Source organism: Phocoena phocoena, chromosome X, assembly GCF_963924675.1.
Source record: "Phocoena phocoena chromosome X, mPhoPho1.1, whole genome shotgun sequence".
Lineage (NCBI taxonomy): Eukaryota > Metazoa > Chordata > Mammalia > Artiodactyla > Phocoenidae > Phocoena > Phocoena phocoena.
The window spans coordinates 87,601,881-87,617,010 of NC_089240.1; the positions used below are offsets into that span (position 1 = coordinate 87,601,881).

Genomic DNA, 15,130 nt, shown 5'->3' on the forward strand with positions numbered 1-15,130 from the left:
GATGGTCATTACATGGGCAATAGCTTTATAAATGTTCTTTTAACTGGCAGATCTCTTCTGAATGCTTCTCTTTTCCTAATGAAATAGAAAGTAAGGTCATGAACTGGGACTGAGGATGGGGGAGGAGGTGTTGAAGATTTGAGGAAAAGGAAGATGGTATGAAAGAAACAGAGAAGTTGGAGAGTAAACAGAATAGGGAAATACAGTATTTTTTACCTTATTCTTTTAGGAAAACTTTTCACTTTTTTCCTGAGTTATCATGTTTTTTATCTCCTATACAACATTATTTTATTAACTTTAATATACTACACTATATGCAGTTATCCCAAACACATTGTTAAATTATGCTGTTTAATGTTTAAAACTAAATGTTAAAAGCAAAATTAAGTCTTCATAAACCATATACTTATGATAATAGTTTTAATACATTAGTTACTCATTATTTCACCTTGAGCATTAGGAAGCTGATGTAGTTTATATTTAAACAAAAATACATAGAGCTCAGACAGGGATTTTTATTCTTTTTCTTTCAACTTTCTGTACCAAGTAGCTTTAGTGTCAACTTCTATATTTTATAAGTTTTAAACAGACGTAGGTTTGTATTACCTCTTTATTTTATTGATCTCAAGTCCAAAGGCCATTTTTAAATGTCAGAAAATATAATATTAACACCACAAAACTAAATATTGATATTTAAAATTACTAGAAAACCATTACACTCTTAAATTTTACTTAGAAGATTTAAATGGGGAAAGTTGATTGGTCTATATAATTTTAGAATTTTACCTAGGTTTTTATATGAATCAATCTGTAAAAATAAACTATTTCAATTATAACATGATTTAGTTGTAAATTCATGTTTATAATTGCATAGCTTCAAGTATTAACACACGTAATGTATTTAAAAAGGCAAATATAGTAAATTTAAACAACTATCACTAATGTAGCTTTAAAATATGCCGTGAGTTTTCATTTTCTAATATTCTGTAATAACTGTGCCAGTGTCATAGAGATAAAGCTCTTAGTCTTTTTAAAAGAATTTGAATCTACACATACTGAATCTAGAAATATTAAAAATTGCAACTCAGATAGTTCAGGAAAAAATACCATGTGTGTGTAGACAGAGAATGAGTTCTCAAATAATAAAGCAAATGGTTTATGGGTATTCTTTAAACTCTACTTATCTACTTATGCTGGCAACTTTTCTAGAAGTTCAAAATTATTTCTAAATAAGAATTTTAAATGAAGAACTGACACATGGACTGACACAGTGACATAAGTGGAAATGGACAGTGTACTTGGAAATAAATGCATCTCTTGAATAAGAAAAGTGGGCGAGTACGAGAGTTTATCCCCTTCTTTTCAGCTTAAAAACCAAAGCCATTAGCTAAGTAATGATTTTTGTAAATACTTTTTTTCATTCTGAAAGCTAGCCTTTAAATAGAAATAGCTGCTCTTCTACTTTTCCTTCCCTTGTACAAACTCTGTGTTCCCCATACTTGAATCTGCAAGCAGAGTACTGTCCCACCCCATCTAAGTCTGCACAGGGATCAGACATGGGAACTCATCTGCAGCGATTCTGGACCAGCCATTTTCTGTTGACCTTGCTGGCAAATGCTTTCTGACCTCATATTGCTTATAGCTGTGTCTTTAATTTCTTTGATATTCAGTGAGGAATCCCCACAGCTAGGATCTACAGTCAGATCATTATAAATGGCAATTTTGGTTTGGTAAGGAGGTGCAAGTGGAGATCATTACATGATATCATCTATAAGGGAAAAACTGCAACATATGTCATCTTGGAAATCCTCAAAATTCCAGAGTTAAAATGAATCGGACCATTAGGCAATGTCTCTGTGAAATTTCAGATCCTACAGTGCTGTCAACAACAAACATGTCACCAATAACACAAACTCATCAAATGTCCCAGTTGAAAGTCATCTTTAATTACTGTTGTTACTATTATCAGCAGCAGCAGCATCATTATCATTAGCACAAAACTAAATCCACTAATAAAGCAAAAACCACACCCCAAAGGCAGGTCTTAATGACAGTGAATCAATAACATTATCTTCATGTACAAGGGACAGCACCCTGAGGATAAAGACCATATCACAGCTTGATAATCAATTCAATAATTCAGCCAACATTATTGAGCACCTAAGCACAATGGGAGATTTAAAAATGTGTACAAGAATCCCTGCTTTCAAGGAGTTTTACAGTCTAGTAGGAGGTATTGAAGAACATCAAGAACACAGGCCACATGAAATCAGTGACATAATGGAATCAGTGCCACATATGAATATTGGAGAGGGGCATCACACGAGACTAATGTCACATTCAGTTAGGGGCAATCACATTCAGTTAGGGATAATCAGAAAAGGCTCCTTAGAGAAGGTGGCATCTGAGCTGGGCTTTGAGAAAGCGGAAGGATTTTGGCAGACTGGCATGTGGAGACTGGGTATTGCAGGTGGAGAAAATAGTGTGGGCCAAAGCATGGCCATGGGAAAGCTAGTGGCATGTTTGGGGAGGGAACAATAGTCCAGTTTGGCTAGGATATAGGATCTATGTAAGTGGGAATGGTGTGATAAAATGCTACAAGTTTTATGAAGACCATATTTTGAATGGCTCTGAATGACAGGCTATAATTTCAGATCTTTAACTTATGTCACAGTAACTATATTTATCCACAGCAATAAAATATGCAATTATTTATGAAGAGATATAGTCATTCCAGTTCCAGATTTCTTAGGGAACCTCAAGTGTTATTGCCTTGCTATCAAAAATGTCCCAGCATTTAACACCAATCAACCTATAGTAGAATTTTCTATTCTGCATGCAACTAAACCTATTCCCTCAAAGTCTATTCTTCCCATCCATCCAAGGACCACACTTCTCCCCACTCCCATCAGTTCTTGTGGCACATGATCAGTTGAGGCAAGTGTAACTCAGGATTTCCAGCCATAACTGCTACCCTGAAACTAGTACCCATAGCCTTGAGAAGTGAGAGTGGTGGTGGCAGGAGTAGTGAACAATGTCATGAAAATGTAGCCATCTGAGAAAGTCTATGGAATCCCCATCCTAAGAGTCAAGCTTTGTTCTCTGAAATTGGAATTCCTGGTCCTCCACTCAGTTTGGTCCAGAGGACAACTGGAGGGGTCCCAGAACTCACAGTGCCTAATTAAGGTCACCTTTTAGAGTTTCCTCTTATTCATATCTTTTAGAGTCAGTGAATTCCTTAAAGGAATGACATTTCATGTGGGTTACCAGTTACTTAAAGGCTTCCTGGGTCTGAGCCTGTTGAAGCTGTGGATAGACCGGGGTGAATTTCTTTTGCTAACCAAGGAACACTGTTGGCTTTGTCTTTGCCCAATAGGCTGGTAGTTGGGAACTTCTCGAGTGCGATGACAGTTGAAAGATGCTAAAGAATAGTTGTATTAGGTGACCAAGCTAAAGAAGTAAGCTATTTAAACCAACCCAGGAAAGCTTAGAATAACAAGTTGCCATGGCCACACTGCCTGCAGCTAGTCAGTCTTTCAGCTCTTTCCTGGAACGATACCTCCTCTGGAGGAAGTCATGGATAGCAGTAGTGATGCCCCATGTCACGCTGGACCTTAGGATGACCAGGGAACCTCCACGGTAGATCAGGAACACCTTTCGGCCCCGAGTGTCCCACACGTCCTGGGCAGAGGCCCACAGGCTTGGCATGCTCTGCCAGCCAATATGGGACTGCATATTGGCAACTAGCACAATCAGAGGATACAGAACTAGGCAGGTGATTGTTCCATTGACACTCCCAGACACCAAGGCAGGAACCCAATGGGGCAGGCCTTGCTCTGCCAAGCTATCCTGAATGGGATCCTTGAAGGAGAAATACAGAGCACTCCCCAGGCTGTTCCTGAGAAGGACAGGCCAGAAACCGCGATAGTAACCCAGCGACAGCCGCCCCCAAAGCCCATAAGAGTGGAATTCCTTGAGAATGCTGAAGGTGCTGGGAAAGCGAGCTTGCTTGCGACCATCCTGGAGCACATTTTGCACCCTTTCAAAGGGGCTGAGTGCCACAGCCTCCACTACACCAGACATGAGCCCTGCAGCCCAGCGGTGTCCCAGGGAGTGTGGCCCAACAGGGGAGAGACAATACAGCAGGCTATCATAAGTCCCAAACAGCAGAGTCCCTTGCAACGTCTTGGAGAGAAGAGGCGGGTAGATTCCCCGGTAGAAATATTGAGGGCCTTCATGCCAAAGCTGCCGCACAGCCTCTGACACCGCCACAGCATGGATCTGTTGCCGGAACACAACCTTATAGATAGGAAAGGTCAGAAAAGTAGACATAAAGTTGGAAACGGCCCCAAGGGCGTAGGCCTGGGAGTGCCAGCTTCTCTTTCCCGGAGACTCTGTTCGTGTCCAGTGCTGAAGCTCCTTCCCAGGAGAGTGGTTCTGTTCCCCCATGCTGAAGATAACTGGGTGCAGAGGGAAGAGACTGGCAAGAGTGGAAAAAAAAGAGGTTAGACTGACCAATGAAATCTGTTAGTGAGCATTTTCATTGCTTAGTTAGAAACAGAGTTCCAAGAAACTCAGCTCTAAGGGAACAAGCAACTTGGGGGGCCAGTTTCTGAGAAACAAGGGCACTCTTAAGAAAGAATTCATCCACTTTAAATTAAAACAAAGGCAGTGAGTTTTGCTGAACAGAGACACCTCTACAGTGTTTTTCTGATCCAGCAAATACTCTCATATTCAAAGAAGGTTGAAGGTTGAAGAAAATAAAATTGGGAAAGGAGGGCTCTGAAACCTTACTGCATTCACCACATGAAATCTTGCATTTGATAAACTGTTAAAATAATAAGTTGCTATTCTCTTTCCAAAAAGTGGCACTATCTTGTAGAGACAGAAAGGCATTCAAAAGTTGTAGTCCAGTACTTTCTCTAAAAGTTGGTAGTAAATTTAGGGAGCGGGGAATCTCCTTGCCTCTCTCTCCGCAGATTCCTGACAATGTGGTAGCTGTTTCATGGCAACACCCCGCCCCCTCTCCCAGTTGAGGAACAGAAAGATTAGCTGTTCCTGGAAGTTTAGCATGAAAAGGCTCCGTACCTGACAGTTTCCAAGCTTAACCTTGTAGACCTGTAGCTATATAACAGTGCAGGGGTTCTCAGCGTACATGCTACTGACATTTGGGGCGAGATAATTCTTTGTCGTAGGTGCCTGCCCTGTGCATCGTGCAATGTTTATCAGCATCCTGGTCTCTACTCACTGGATGCCAGTAGCACAAGTTGTGACCTGCCCAGCTCTGACAGACAAAAATATCTAAAAACATTGCCGTATGTCCCCAGTGGGTAGGGAGGAGGTAAAATTGCCCCTGGTTCAGAACCACTATACTAGATGGAAGAGGCCATTCAAGGATTCCAAAATACTGCTCCTACCCTAGAATGGTCTGGGAGCAGATGGAGCTGTATGAAAGGTAACTGGGGAGCCAGGGTCCATGAAGGAAATTTGGGATCAAGAAGAAATGAATGTTTGGTGCAGATCTGAGAACCTGAGGGAGTTTGTCAGGAAGGAACTAGGGGTGAGAGGACAGGGTGTGATGTACGGGGGATGGTGTGTGGAGGAGAGGAACAGGAAGCTGTGTGGGTAGGGGAGGCGGGGAGAGGGGGACAGGGCATGATGGTCGGGCAGGGGACTCACATCTAGATCGACAGGAAGCCTGGTAGGAACTGCAGACCCAGAAGTTTCACACAGAACCCTGGGCTGTGTGGTCCCAAGAGGAGAGGGGTGTTGAGGCTCTAATTACGCTAGCCTGTTCAATAGAAACAAAGGGGGGTCCCCCAGGCTGAGGCACTGAGGGAGGGCTAGGAGCCAGGCACTGCAAGAAGCCCACTGCAGGCTTCCCTGGGCTGCCACACTCAGAACCTGCCTTGAAGCGCTTCTCCTTCCAGCATCGCCCCCCTTAAGCTCCTCCCTGGTTCTTCCTCCTGCTCTGTCCATGACTCCACAACTGACCTTACAATCCACCTCAGCCACAGTCTCTCTAGGTGGAGGAGGTGGAGCACAGTCTCCTGTGCTCTGCCTCCACCCCTCCCCCACCCCCAGCAGTCCAGGTGTGCCTTAAGCCTCAGCTCCTTAATCCTCATGGCCAGAAGGAGGCTGGGAGAGTTCCTCTGCCTTGGACCCTTTAGCTGAGAACTGGCCAGGAGCAAAGGCTCAAGAGGCCCACTCCTTGCATCCCTCTGGGGCACTTCTGGGCCCCTGGCAGCCACCTCCATCTCTCTGGAGCCAAAGGGGACCCCTCCCGCCTGCCTGGGCAGGAGGTAGCTCCAGTCAGGCCCGCAAAGCCACAGGGGCGCCTGATATTACCCAGCATTCCTACCAAGGATTTCTTCCTACCAAGTTTTACCTGCACCTACGTAAGGTCAGGTGGTGAGGGAAACGTTTGTCCCCTCTTCTATCTCAGAGTGCAGTAATGTTCCACTTCCTCCCCACATTTTCCTGAGTAACCTGTAAACATGTGTTGATTGACTGTATAGGGAGAGCTGACTTAGCAGAAAGAAAACTGGGCTAGAATTTGGCAGACCAGAATTCTCAGTGCCAGTTCTCTTATCAGCTTCTTGTGTGACCTTTAGAAATATATTGACATCTTGGAGTGTAATGCATCTCAGTTGTAAAATCAGCAGACAGGGAGGAATGCTCTCTAGGCATCCTCACACTGTGCATGTGGCAGGCGGCTGATGTGGGGGAATTCAGGCCAGTATTTGATAGAGGAATTGTGCTTTTTCCATCACTGGTTCCTTCTGCCATTTTTGCCAGTCATTTTCAGGGATTAAAGCTGAACAATAATTTAGAAACAATTTACCTTAAATATCTGTCATCATTTTATAAATCTAATTCTTCCTGTTTTATGGGGGAGGGGGAGTCTACTTTACTCCCATGTGTTTTTCCATTAAAATGCCAGCCTTTGGGGGCAGACAGACCTGAGCCTGAATTCTTCCGCCACCACTTGCTTAGTTGTGTGACCTTAGGCAAGACACTTTCCTCAGTCTCAGTTTCTTCAGCTACAAACTAAGGACAATAGACCTCCCTCAAAAGGTTGTTGCAAAGATCAACAAAATAAAATGAGATAAAGTGGTTGACCATCCATGGCATGGTGGCCTCAGTAAACAATATTTTTTTACAAAAGATGCTTTCCGACCGCATCGTCTGTGAGGATGCTGCAGACACTCCTGCAGGATACTCAGAACAAGATGAAGTGGTATCTTGTGTTCACATGAGAGGCAAGGAAGACCTTTCTTCTGTGAATGCAAAGGTGTTATATAAACAATCCAGGACAGCCTGGCCCCTTAAACAAGAATTTCTAAATAGAGGCCACAGAATGAGTCTGGAGTCAGCCTGCAACAGTTACCCCCTGGACCCCATAATGTGTCTCCTATGTTTACAGCCTAGTAAAGTGAGCCAAGGGGATTCTAGACTCCCCTGGCCAGTCTAGCCCAGATGCACAGCTTGCATGACTGCGCCAATATCCAGCCCTACATTTCTCTGTTCATTCCGGCATCCTTCAGCCATTCCTTTGGCCAGCTCAAACACATATTGATCATCTACGAAATCACTATAGGTAAGTCACTGTGGAGCCAGAGGTGAACAGGACTTGGTACCTGCCCTCGAGGGCTTGGGAATCTAGTGGGGGAGACAGGTCAACCATGAGCTAAACTATACTGGGAGGTAAAATAAAGCGTACACTAATCAAGGTCAGAGCAAAACATAAGAGCAATTTATTTCACCTAGGATAGGGAGCAGCCAAAAATTTCTCTGAGGAGAGGCAGCTGACTTGATCCTTAACCAGTGAGCAGGCACTCGTTAGGTGGAGGAGTGACAGCAGGAGTTCTAGGCTGAGGAAGAGGCCTAAGGCACAGAGGCCTAAAACATGAGTGGTACCTGGCTCTGAATACAGGCTGTGGGAAGAAGAGAGATCTGTGGGTGACAGAGACAAGCTGATGTAAAATGAGGGCCTTGTTTTCCCCACTGCAGTGCATTATAGCATAAAGATACAGCCTCTGGAGTCAGACAGCCCTGGGTTTGAATTTCACTGTGCCACTTCCTAGCTTTATGACCCTTGCCAAATCTCTTCCACTCTCTGAGCCTCAGTATCCTTATCTGTAAAATGATTGTCATGAAGGTTTCATGTTATGAAGTATATAAAATGCTTAGTGCATTACCCGGTATACAAGTTGGTCCATAAATTATATTAGTAGCTTGATTTTAAAAAAATGAGATCCCAGGGCTTCCCTGGTGGCACAGTGGTTGAGAGTCCGCCTGCCAATGCAGGGGACAAGGATTCGTGCCCCAATCCGGGAAAATCCCACATGCCGCGGAGTGGCTGGGCCGGTGAGCCATGGCCACTGAGCCTGCGCGTCCGGAGCCTCCGCAACGGGAGAGGCCACAACGGTGAGAGGCCCGTGTACCGCAAAAAAAAAAAAAAAAAAAAAAAAAAAAAAAAAAAATGAGATCCCAGTAATATAAGTAAGATTACAACAACATTGTTGTAAAGGCTGAAATCAGTCTAATGCACTGGGTCATCTGCAGAGTACATTTTGAATTGTTTGTTTGAAATGAACCTATCTGTGAAACTGAAACAGAATCACGGACATAGAGAACAGATTGGTGGTTGTCAAGGGGGTGGGGATTGGGAGAGGGATGGCGTGGGAGGTTGGGGTGAGCAGATGTGAGCTTTTATATATAGAATGGATACACAACAAGGTGCTACTGTACAGCACAGAGAACTATATTCAATATCCTATGATAAACCATCATGGAAAAGAATATATTAAAAAGAATGCATATATATGTATAACTGACTTACTTTGCTGTACAGCAGAAATTAACACAACATGGTAAATCAACTATACTTCAATTAAAAAATATTGATAAAAAATAAAATGAAGGAAGATTTTTTTTTTCATTTCTTGTTTGTAAGACAACAGAGAAGAGTCCTTTATGGGCTTTGCAAAATGGGATAACAATGCCTGTCTCAACAGCGTTGCTGAGAAACTTAAATAAGATAACAGATGGAAAGTTCCTGGCACAGAGGAGCCAGGCAGCCAAGGGCAGCTATTGTTGCTTCAAGTAATAGCTTTACCTCTCTAACCTTCAGGCTTTTTAGGTTTCTTTGTTGAAACTGGAAAATGTGGTCTCATTAGAGCCATGAATTGGAACACACTCCCACACACGAGGCCAGAGATCAGGGATGCCCTATATCTAATAGGAGCTAGCTTAGCAAATCCTCCTCCCAGTCTTGCAGGAAGAGACCCTCACTTTGTTCTAATGGCCCAATCCAGGCACCTGTACACAATCTGTTTCCTTCCACTATTTTTTGTCGGAGCTATAAGATCTATTCTTTGTCCTATTTGATCCCACACCCACCAGGTCCAACTGCAGATCACCTACTTTGGCGATGAAGCCAATTTAAACACAGAACAAGAATCTGCAAGAGACCCAGGGTCAGATGTCATGATATTGGGGAGCAGAAGCAAGAGTCTGAAGGAAACCCTAGAGCTGCTGCTAGCATCACCCCTGATTGTGTGAAGCGAGTCTTCTCTTTACTTCCTCCACCCTCCACCCTCCAACTCCCCACACTCTTCCATCCACGAACAAGCCCACAGTGCTCAGATGGAAGGTGCTTCATCTCCGAATGTTCATTGTTTACTCCAAGGAACTCTAGGTACTGAGGTAGTCAATAAGAAAGCAGAAAGGAGAAGGTGAAGTATGCAGGTTGAAGACAACCCAACAGCAGTCGAAGGGTATCAGATTGTTCACTTGCTTCAATGCATCAGGAGTCAAGAACAAGCCCTGAAAGGGGCCTCCTAACCACAATCTACCTAAGGGAAGTAAGACCTGCTCTTCAAGAACCAGAAATCATGGAAAATGGTACAGATTTCTCTGCCACTGATTTCACAGCCCATTCACTCTGGACAGCCCTGCATGCCGTTTCCATGGAGTTGCTCCTTCTCTGGGGCCAGTGATGCCAAATCCAGCAAAGGAGAGGTCCCCTCAAGAGCTCACAGAAGGGCAACCTAGCAACGTGTCCTCAAGCCAAGAAATGAAAGAGCTATTATCAGCGGCAGAGAGCTGTAGTTCGGGGGTTAGGTCAAATTGTGTTTCATTTCTCACACTTCTTCCTCAAGTACAAGTTGAGAGAGAAAATGTTAGGAAGAAAGATTGTAGGGGAGTGGTCCTTAACCATTTCTGGGCCACAGACTCATTTGAAAATCTACAAAGCTAAGACTCAGAAGAATATACAGAGTCCAACTTCTACTCTTTGCAAACAATTTCAGGAAGGACCCTAGATAGGAAACTCTGCTCTGGAGTTACATTTCACGACAGATATGGTATAGACAGATACATTGGCCACAGCCCCATTTACTTATTACCACCAGCATAACGTGGTGTCTCCAGCAGTTGTTCACAAACCTCTCTACACCTCAGAATTAACTACAGCACTGGTTAAAAATATAAATCATCCTCCCCAGCCCTAGTCCTAGTAAATCCGAATCCCCCAGAGGTAGAGCTTAGGAATCTACATTTCTAACAAGCTTTTCAAAATGATTCTGAGGCAGCCAGCCTTGTACCCATACTTTGGTTAACAGCATGGATTCTGGTGTCAGGGAGATGGGATACAAGTTTTGGCTTCACCTTGTAATTTCAGGCAAGTCATTTCACCTCTCTGAGTCTTATCTCCTTTGGGGGTCATAAGATGTAAAAATAACTTTTTACTTAAAGAAAAAGCAGGCAGCTTGTTGTAGTGTAAAAATGAGAAAGAAAAGTGCCTCAGTTTCCTCTTCTGTACAATAGGTACCATAAAAGTTCCCTACCTCTTCCCCACTGCCCTCTTCCCACTGCCTCCCCAAGCCCTCTCTCAGCACTACCAGCACACCAAGACTGCTGTTGAGCTGGTTTAAGACCACCCGCTTAAAAAATGCCCCCCAGGCAGCTCAGCGGGGCAAATCGTTGGCATATGGAGAACAGACTTGGGTGTAAAACCGGATGCTGATACTTATCTGCTGTATGATGTCGGGCAAGACGCCTAACCTTTCTATGACTGTTTCCTCATCTGCAAAATGGAGATGATAGTCCTTGCTCACCAGTTCTATATAGTAGTTCCAAGTGGGCCTTCCCATCTCCACTTTGGCTTTGGCTTTTCTCAACTAACCCTCAATCTGAGAGTAGAGAGGAGTGTTTACAAGGGGCAGCCTTTGAAATCAGTCAAGTCGACTTGGGTGTGAGCTCGTAGCTCTGCATTTCCTAACCATAGTGACTGGATGCTTAAGTCCCCTCTCTGTTAAATGGGCATACTGCTACTCCTTCACAAGGCTGCTGAGACGAATAAATGAGATGTCCGTGCAAGCGCGTTTGCACGCAGAAAGCGCTCAGTAAATGATTTTCATCCCTTCCCCCTATACAAAGGTGAGGAACTCTTATTGTTCACTTGATTTCTGTCCCACCTCGTGTTGAAGGCATCCGGTCTCAAAGCGCGGAGGACCACAGAGGTGTAAGGGGAGAAGGAGAAAGGAAGCGAGGGGGAAGCAGCAAACTCACGGGTAAAATGCAAATCGGCCCAGTCCGAGAGTCCGAGCTGGACTTGACACCGCACCGGCTCCCGCGCCTGTGTGCCGCAGCCTCAGCCGGCCGTCTCCCCCCTTTTGCTAGCAATGGCCTCGGGCAGGAGGCTGCGCGGGGAGGCCGCCCCCTCGCCCCGTTGATTGGCCGCGCCGCCCGACTCATCTTGCTCTTTTGTCTCAATGGGCAGAGGCTAAAAGAAGCGGCGGCTGCTGGGAGGGCTCAGCGGGTGGGCGGGGGCGGCCGCTGCTGCCTTGGGAACCGCGCTGCCTCGACTCGGCTACCCTTAGCTGGGCGAAGCGGCTCCGTCTGGCGGCTCCGGGTCGCTTAGCTGCTTAGGAGGCGTCATCTTTTTCCCCTGCAGGGCCACGGTGACCGTCAGGCGGCATCCACAACTGTCCACGCCGGAGCATGGGCTGTCCACCAGCCCAACACAGGTAAAGAAAAGGGCGCGATTGCCAGGCCCGGAGAGAGGAGGGTAAAGCCCCATCAGGACTGGGCGGCTCCCCGTTTGCGGAATCGGGGACTTCGAGGCAGGGGAAGGAGCACTGCCGCGGCCCCGCTGCGCTGAGGAAGGAGGTGGATTCCACTGGATGCTGCCGAATGGGTAGGATTTGTCAGGATTGGCGGGAGGGCGTTTTCAGGGGGTAGTAATGGGGCGGGAAGGGTGGGGGGAATCGCAAGCTGTCTGCCTTGAACCCTCTTTGCATCTCCTGGTCCCTTCCTGGTGAGGGATATGTGGGTGTGCGTGTCCAACTCCCATTCCCTTTCTCCGTGGCAGGCCATCAAAGCCGAATCCGAACTTGAATTCTGTGCGGCTGATTGCGGAAATGGTAGGCCAATGATTTCCCCGAGTGGGGTGTGGGGAAGTCGCTTTGGCTTGTATTCACAAGGTGGGAGAGGGAATTTTCCGTCTGGCTACAGCGGAGGAGGGGTCGAGGGAGCGGGATGAGGGGTGAGACTGCTTCTTCCCTTCCCTGCCCTGCCCTCCGTGATGGTCCTGAGGACTGGGATCTGCAACCTCATATGGACAGAGGTAGACCTACCTCGGAATCGAGCTTTCTCACGGAGGCACCTGTTGCAGAGACTGAACGTGAAATAAAGGCGCGCACTTGTTTCTGAGCTCATAAAAGAATCTTGAGAAATAACAGGGCAAACTTTGAGAAGGGGATGTGGTTGAGACGTGAGACCATGAATTTAATGGAGATCTTACTTGCTACCACAAATCTGTGAGACTTAGACCATTGCACTCTATTTTGAGAGCCCAATATCGGCTCCACACACTGACTATTTCACCTAGAATTCTAAGCAACAGTTGCTCTCCCACCTGGAGGCCTGGCAGGAGGGGATGGTTGTAGCTCTGAAAAGCACCCTGCTAGCACGGGGATACAAGGTTGTAATTGCCAGTTTCCTGCAGGATATTTTCCAGGCAGTGGACAAATGGAAAATGTACCTCAGGGCGTTCAGGAAGGTAAAGAAAGCGACCACAGACTGCTTTCCTGCAGTCTACTACCTTACTGACCTTTCCCACCCCCTTTTCTTTACAGTTCCTACTGAGATAGAAGGAAGGCAGAGCCCAGAAACTTTGCTTTGGGGATTTCTCCTGCAGATTAGGCTTTTCTAAAAAGCCTGAGCATTTTGTTATATTCAGATAGACGATCATCGTCCATCATGGCTAGCATCATTGCACGTGTGGGTAATGGCTGGCGGCAGAACACACCCTTGCCACCTTGGGCCCATTCCATATTGAAGTCCCTAGGGAGGAGTCTTGGTCCTTTAAGGGTCAATATGGCAGAAAGAAACATGAAGTTGTTCTCGGGGAGGGTGGTGCCAGCCCAAGGGGAAGAAACCTTTGAAAACTGGCTGATCCAAGTCAATGGGGCCCTGCCGGATTGGAATATGTCTGAGGAGGAAAAACTCAAGCGCTTGATGAAAACCCTTAGGGGCCCCGCGCGGGAGGTCATGCATTTGCTGCAGGTGGCCAACCCCAACCTAAGTGTGGCAGATTTCTTGCGCACCATGAAATTGGTGTTTGGGGATTCTGAAAACAGTGTCACTGCCCATGGTAAATTTTTTAACACTTTGCAGGCACAAGGGGAGAAAACCTCCCTTTATGTGATCCGTTTAGAGATGCAGCTCCAGAATGCTATTCAGGCAGGGATCATAGCTGAGAAAGATACAAATCAGACTCGCCTGCATCAGCTCCTTTTAGGGGCTGAGTTGAATGGGGACCTGCGCTTCAGGCTGAAGCATCTTCTCAGGATGTATGCAAATGATCTGGAGTGGCTTCCCAATTTCCTGGAGTTAATCAAGATGATAAGGGAGGAAGAGGATTGGGATGACACTTTTATGAACCGGAAGCGGCCCAAAAGATCTGAGCTAATCATGGAGAGGGCAGCAAGCCCTGTGGCATTTCAGGGCCCCCAGCCAATAGCCATCAGCACTGCTGATCGTGACGTGATAGTGATAGAGGTAGATGATACCCTCAATGACTCAGATGAGTATGTGATCCTGGTAGAGTCTCAGAACCCTCCACTTACATCCATAGGTGCCCCTCCCCTCAGAGTCAGGGCCAGACTTCAGGCTCAAATACTGGTCATCAACTCCCTAAACAGTTCTCAGGCTCAATCTCCTTCTACCAGTGGTGGTTCTGCATATAAGAATGATAGTCCTGGAGTTATACGTAGAGGCAGGAAGAGAAAATATACAGTCCGCTGTTCATACTGTGGTGAGGAGGGCCACTCAAAGGAAACCTGTGACAATGAGAGCAACAAGGCCCAGGTGTTTGAGAATGTGATCATCACCCTGCAGGATCTGACACATACAGAGGAGAAGAAGTCGAAAGAGGTCCCTGGTGAACACAGTGACCTCTCTGAGCCACAATAAGGAGCTAGACCCTGCCCTAAGTGAACCCTTAACTGTATTCAGAGACTGGTGATGGGGAAAACAGGGGAGCGGGTGGGGGAGGATTCTAGGTGCATGAATTAATCCACAAAGTGACTTTCATTGGGGAAGAAGAGGTTGTGAATACCAGCAAAATGGAGAGGACAGCCTGACCTCTGTCCCTGCTCCCCCCTCCATCTGCCTAAGGATCTATTCTGTGTGTGTGTCTATTTCCTTGATGACTTTATTCTTTTTGTGAAAGGAGTATAAGTCATTGTTAAACCTTCAAAAAATGAATGAAAATGCAAAACTAAAGTAAAAATTACCTGAAACTCTCCATCCTTGTATAACCATTGTCAGTCCTTGGATAAATGTCCTTCTCGATATTTCCCTATTCCTGTGTACCAAGATAGATAATAGATAAAAGTGATCAAATGTAAGTGCTTTTCTATTCTGTGTATTTTTTCACCAAGCAATGTATGTTGTGGATTTTTATGTCAATTAATATATATAATCATCAAGTTTACTGTCTCCGTGTGTGATATTACTTTTAGGAACATAGAAGGAAAATAATAAGAAAACTACATATAGAAACTATAAATGGGGGAAGCTCATACTGTGAAGTGGTGGTTTATCAACCTCATTTTAA

General features: G+C 45.5%; 2 protein-coding genes across 2 annotated transcripts; one reads left to right on the forward strand and one right to left on the reverse strand.

The window, feature by feature from the left end:
• Positions 1-3,528: 3,528 nt before the first annotated feature.
• On the reverse strand, positions 3,529-4,449 carry SLC25A53 (solute carrier family 25 member 53). The gene has a single exon (XM_065901351.1). The coding sequence runs from the start codon at positions 4,447-4,449 to the stop codon at positions 3,529-3,531; it is 921 nt and encodes a 306-aa protein (XP_065757423.1).
• Positions 4,450-12,398: 7,949 nt separating this feature from the next.
• Positions 12,399-14,917, forward strand: ZCCHC18 (zinc finger CCHC-type containing 18). Its single transcript, XM_065901248.1, has 2 exons — positions 12,399-12,457; positions 13,146-14,917. The coding sequence occupies exon 2, from the start codon at positions 13,270-13,272 to the stop codon at positions 14,482-14,484; it is 1,215 nt and encodes a 404-aa protein (XP_065757320.1). The 5' UTR covers positions 12,399-12,457; positions 13,146-13,269; the 3' UTR covers positions 14,485-14,917.
• Positions 14,918-15,130: the final 213 nt, after the last annotated feature.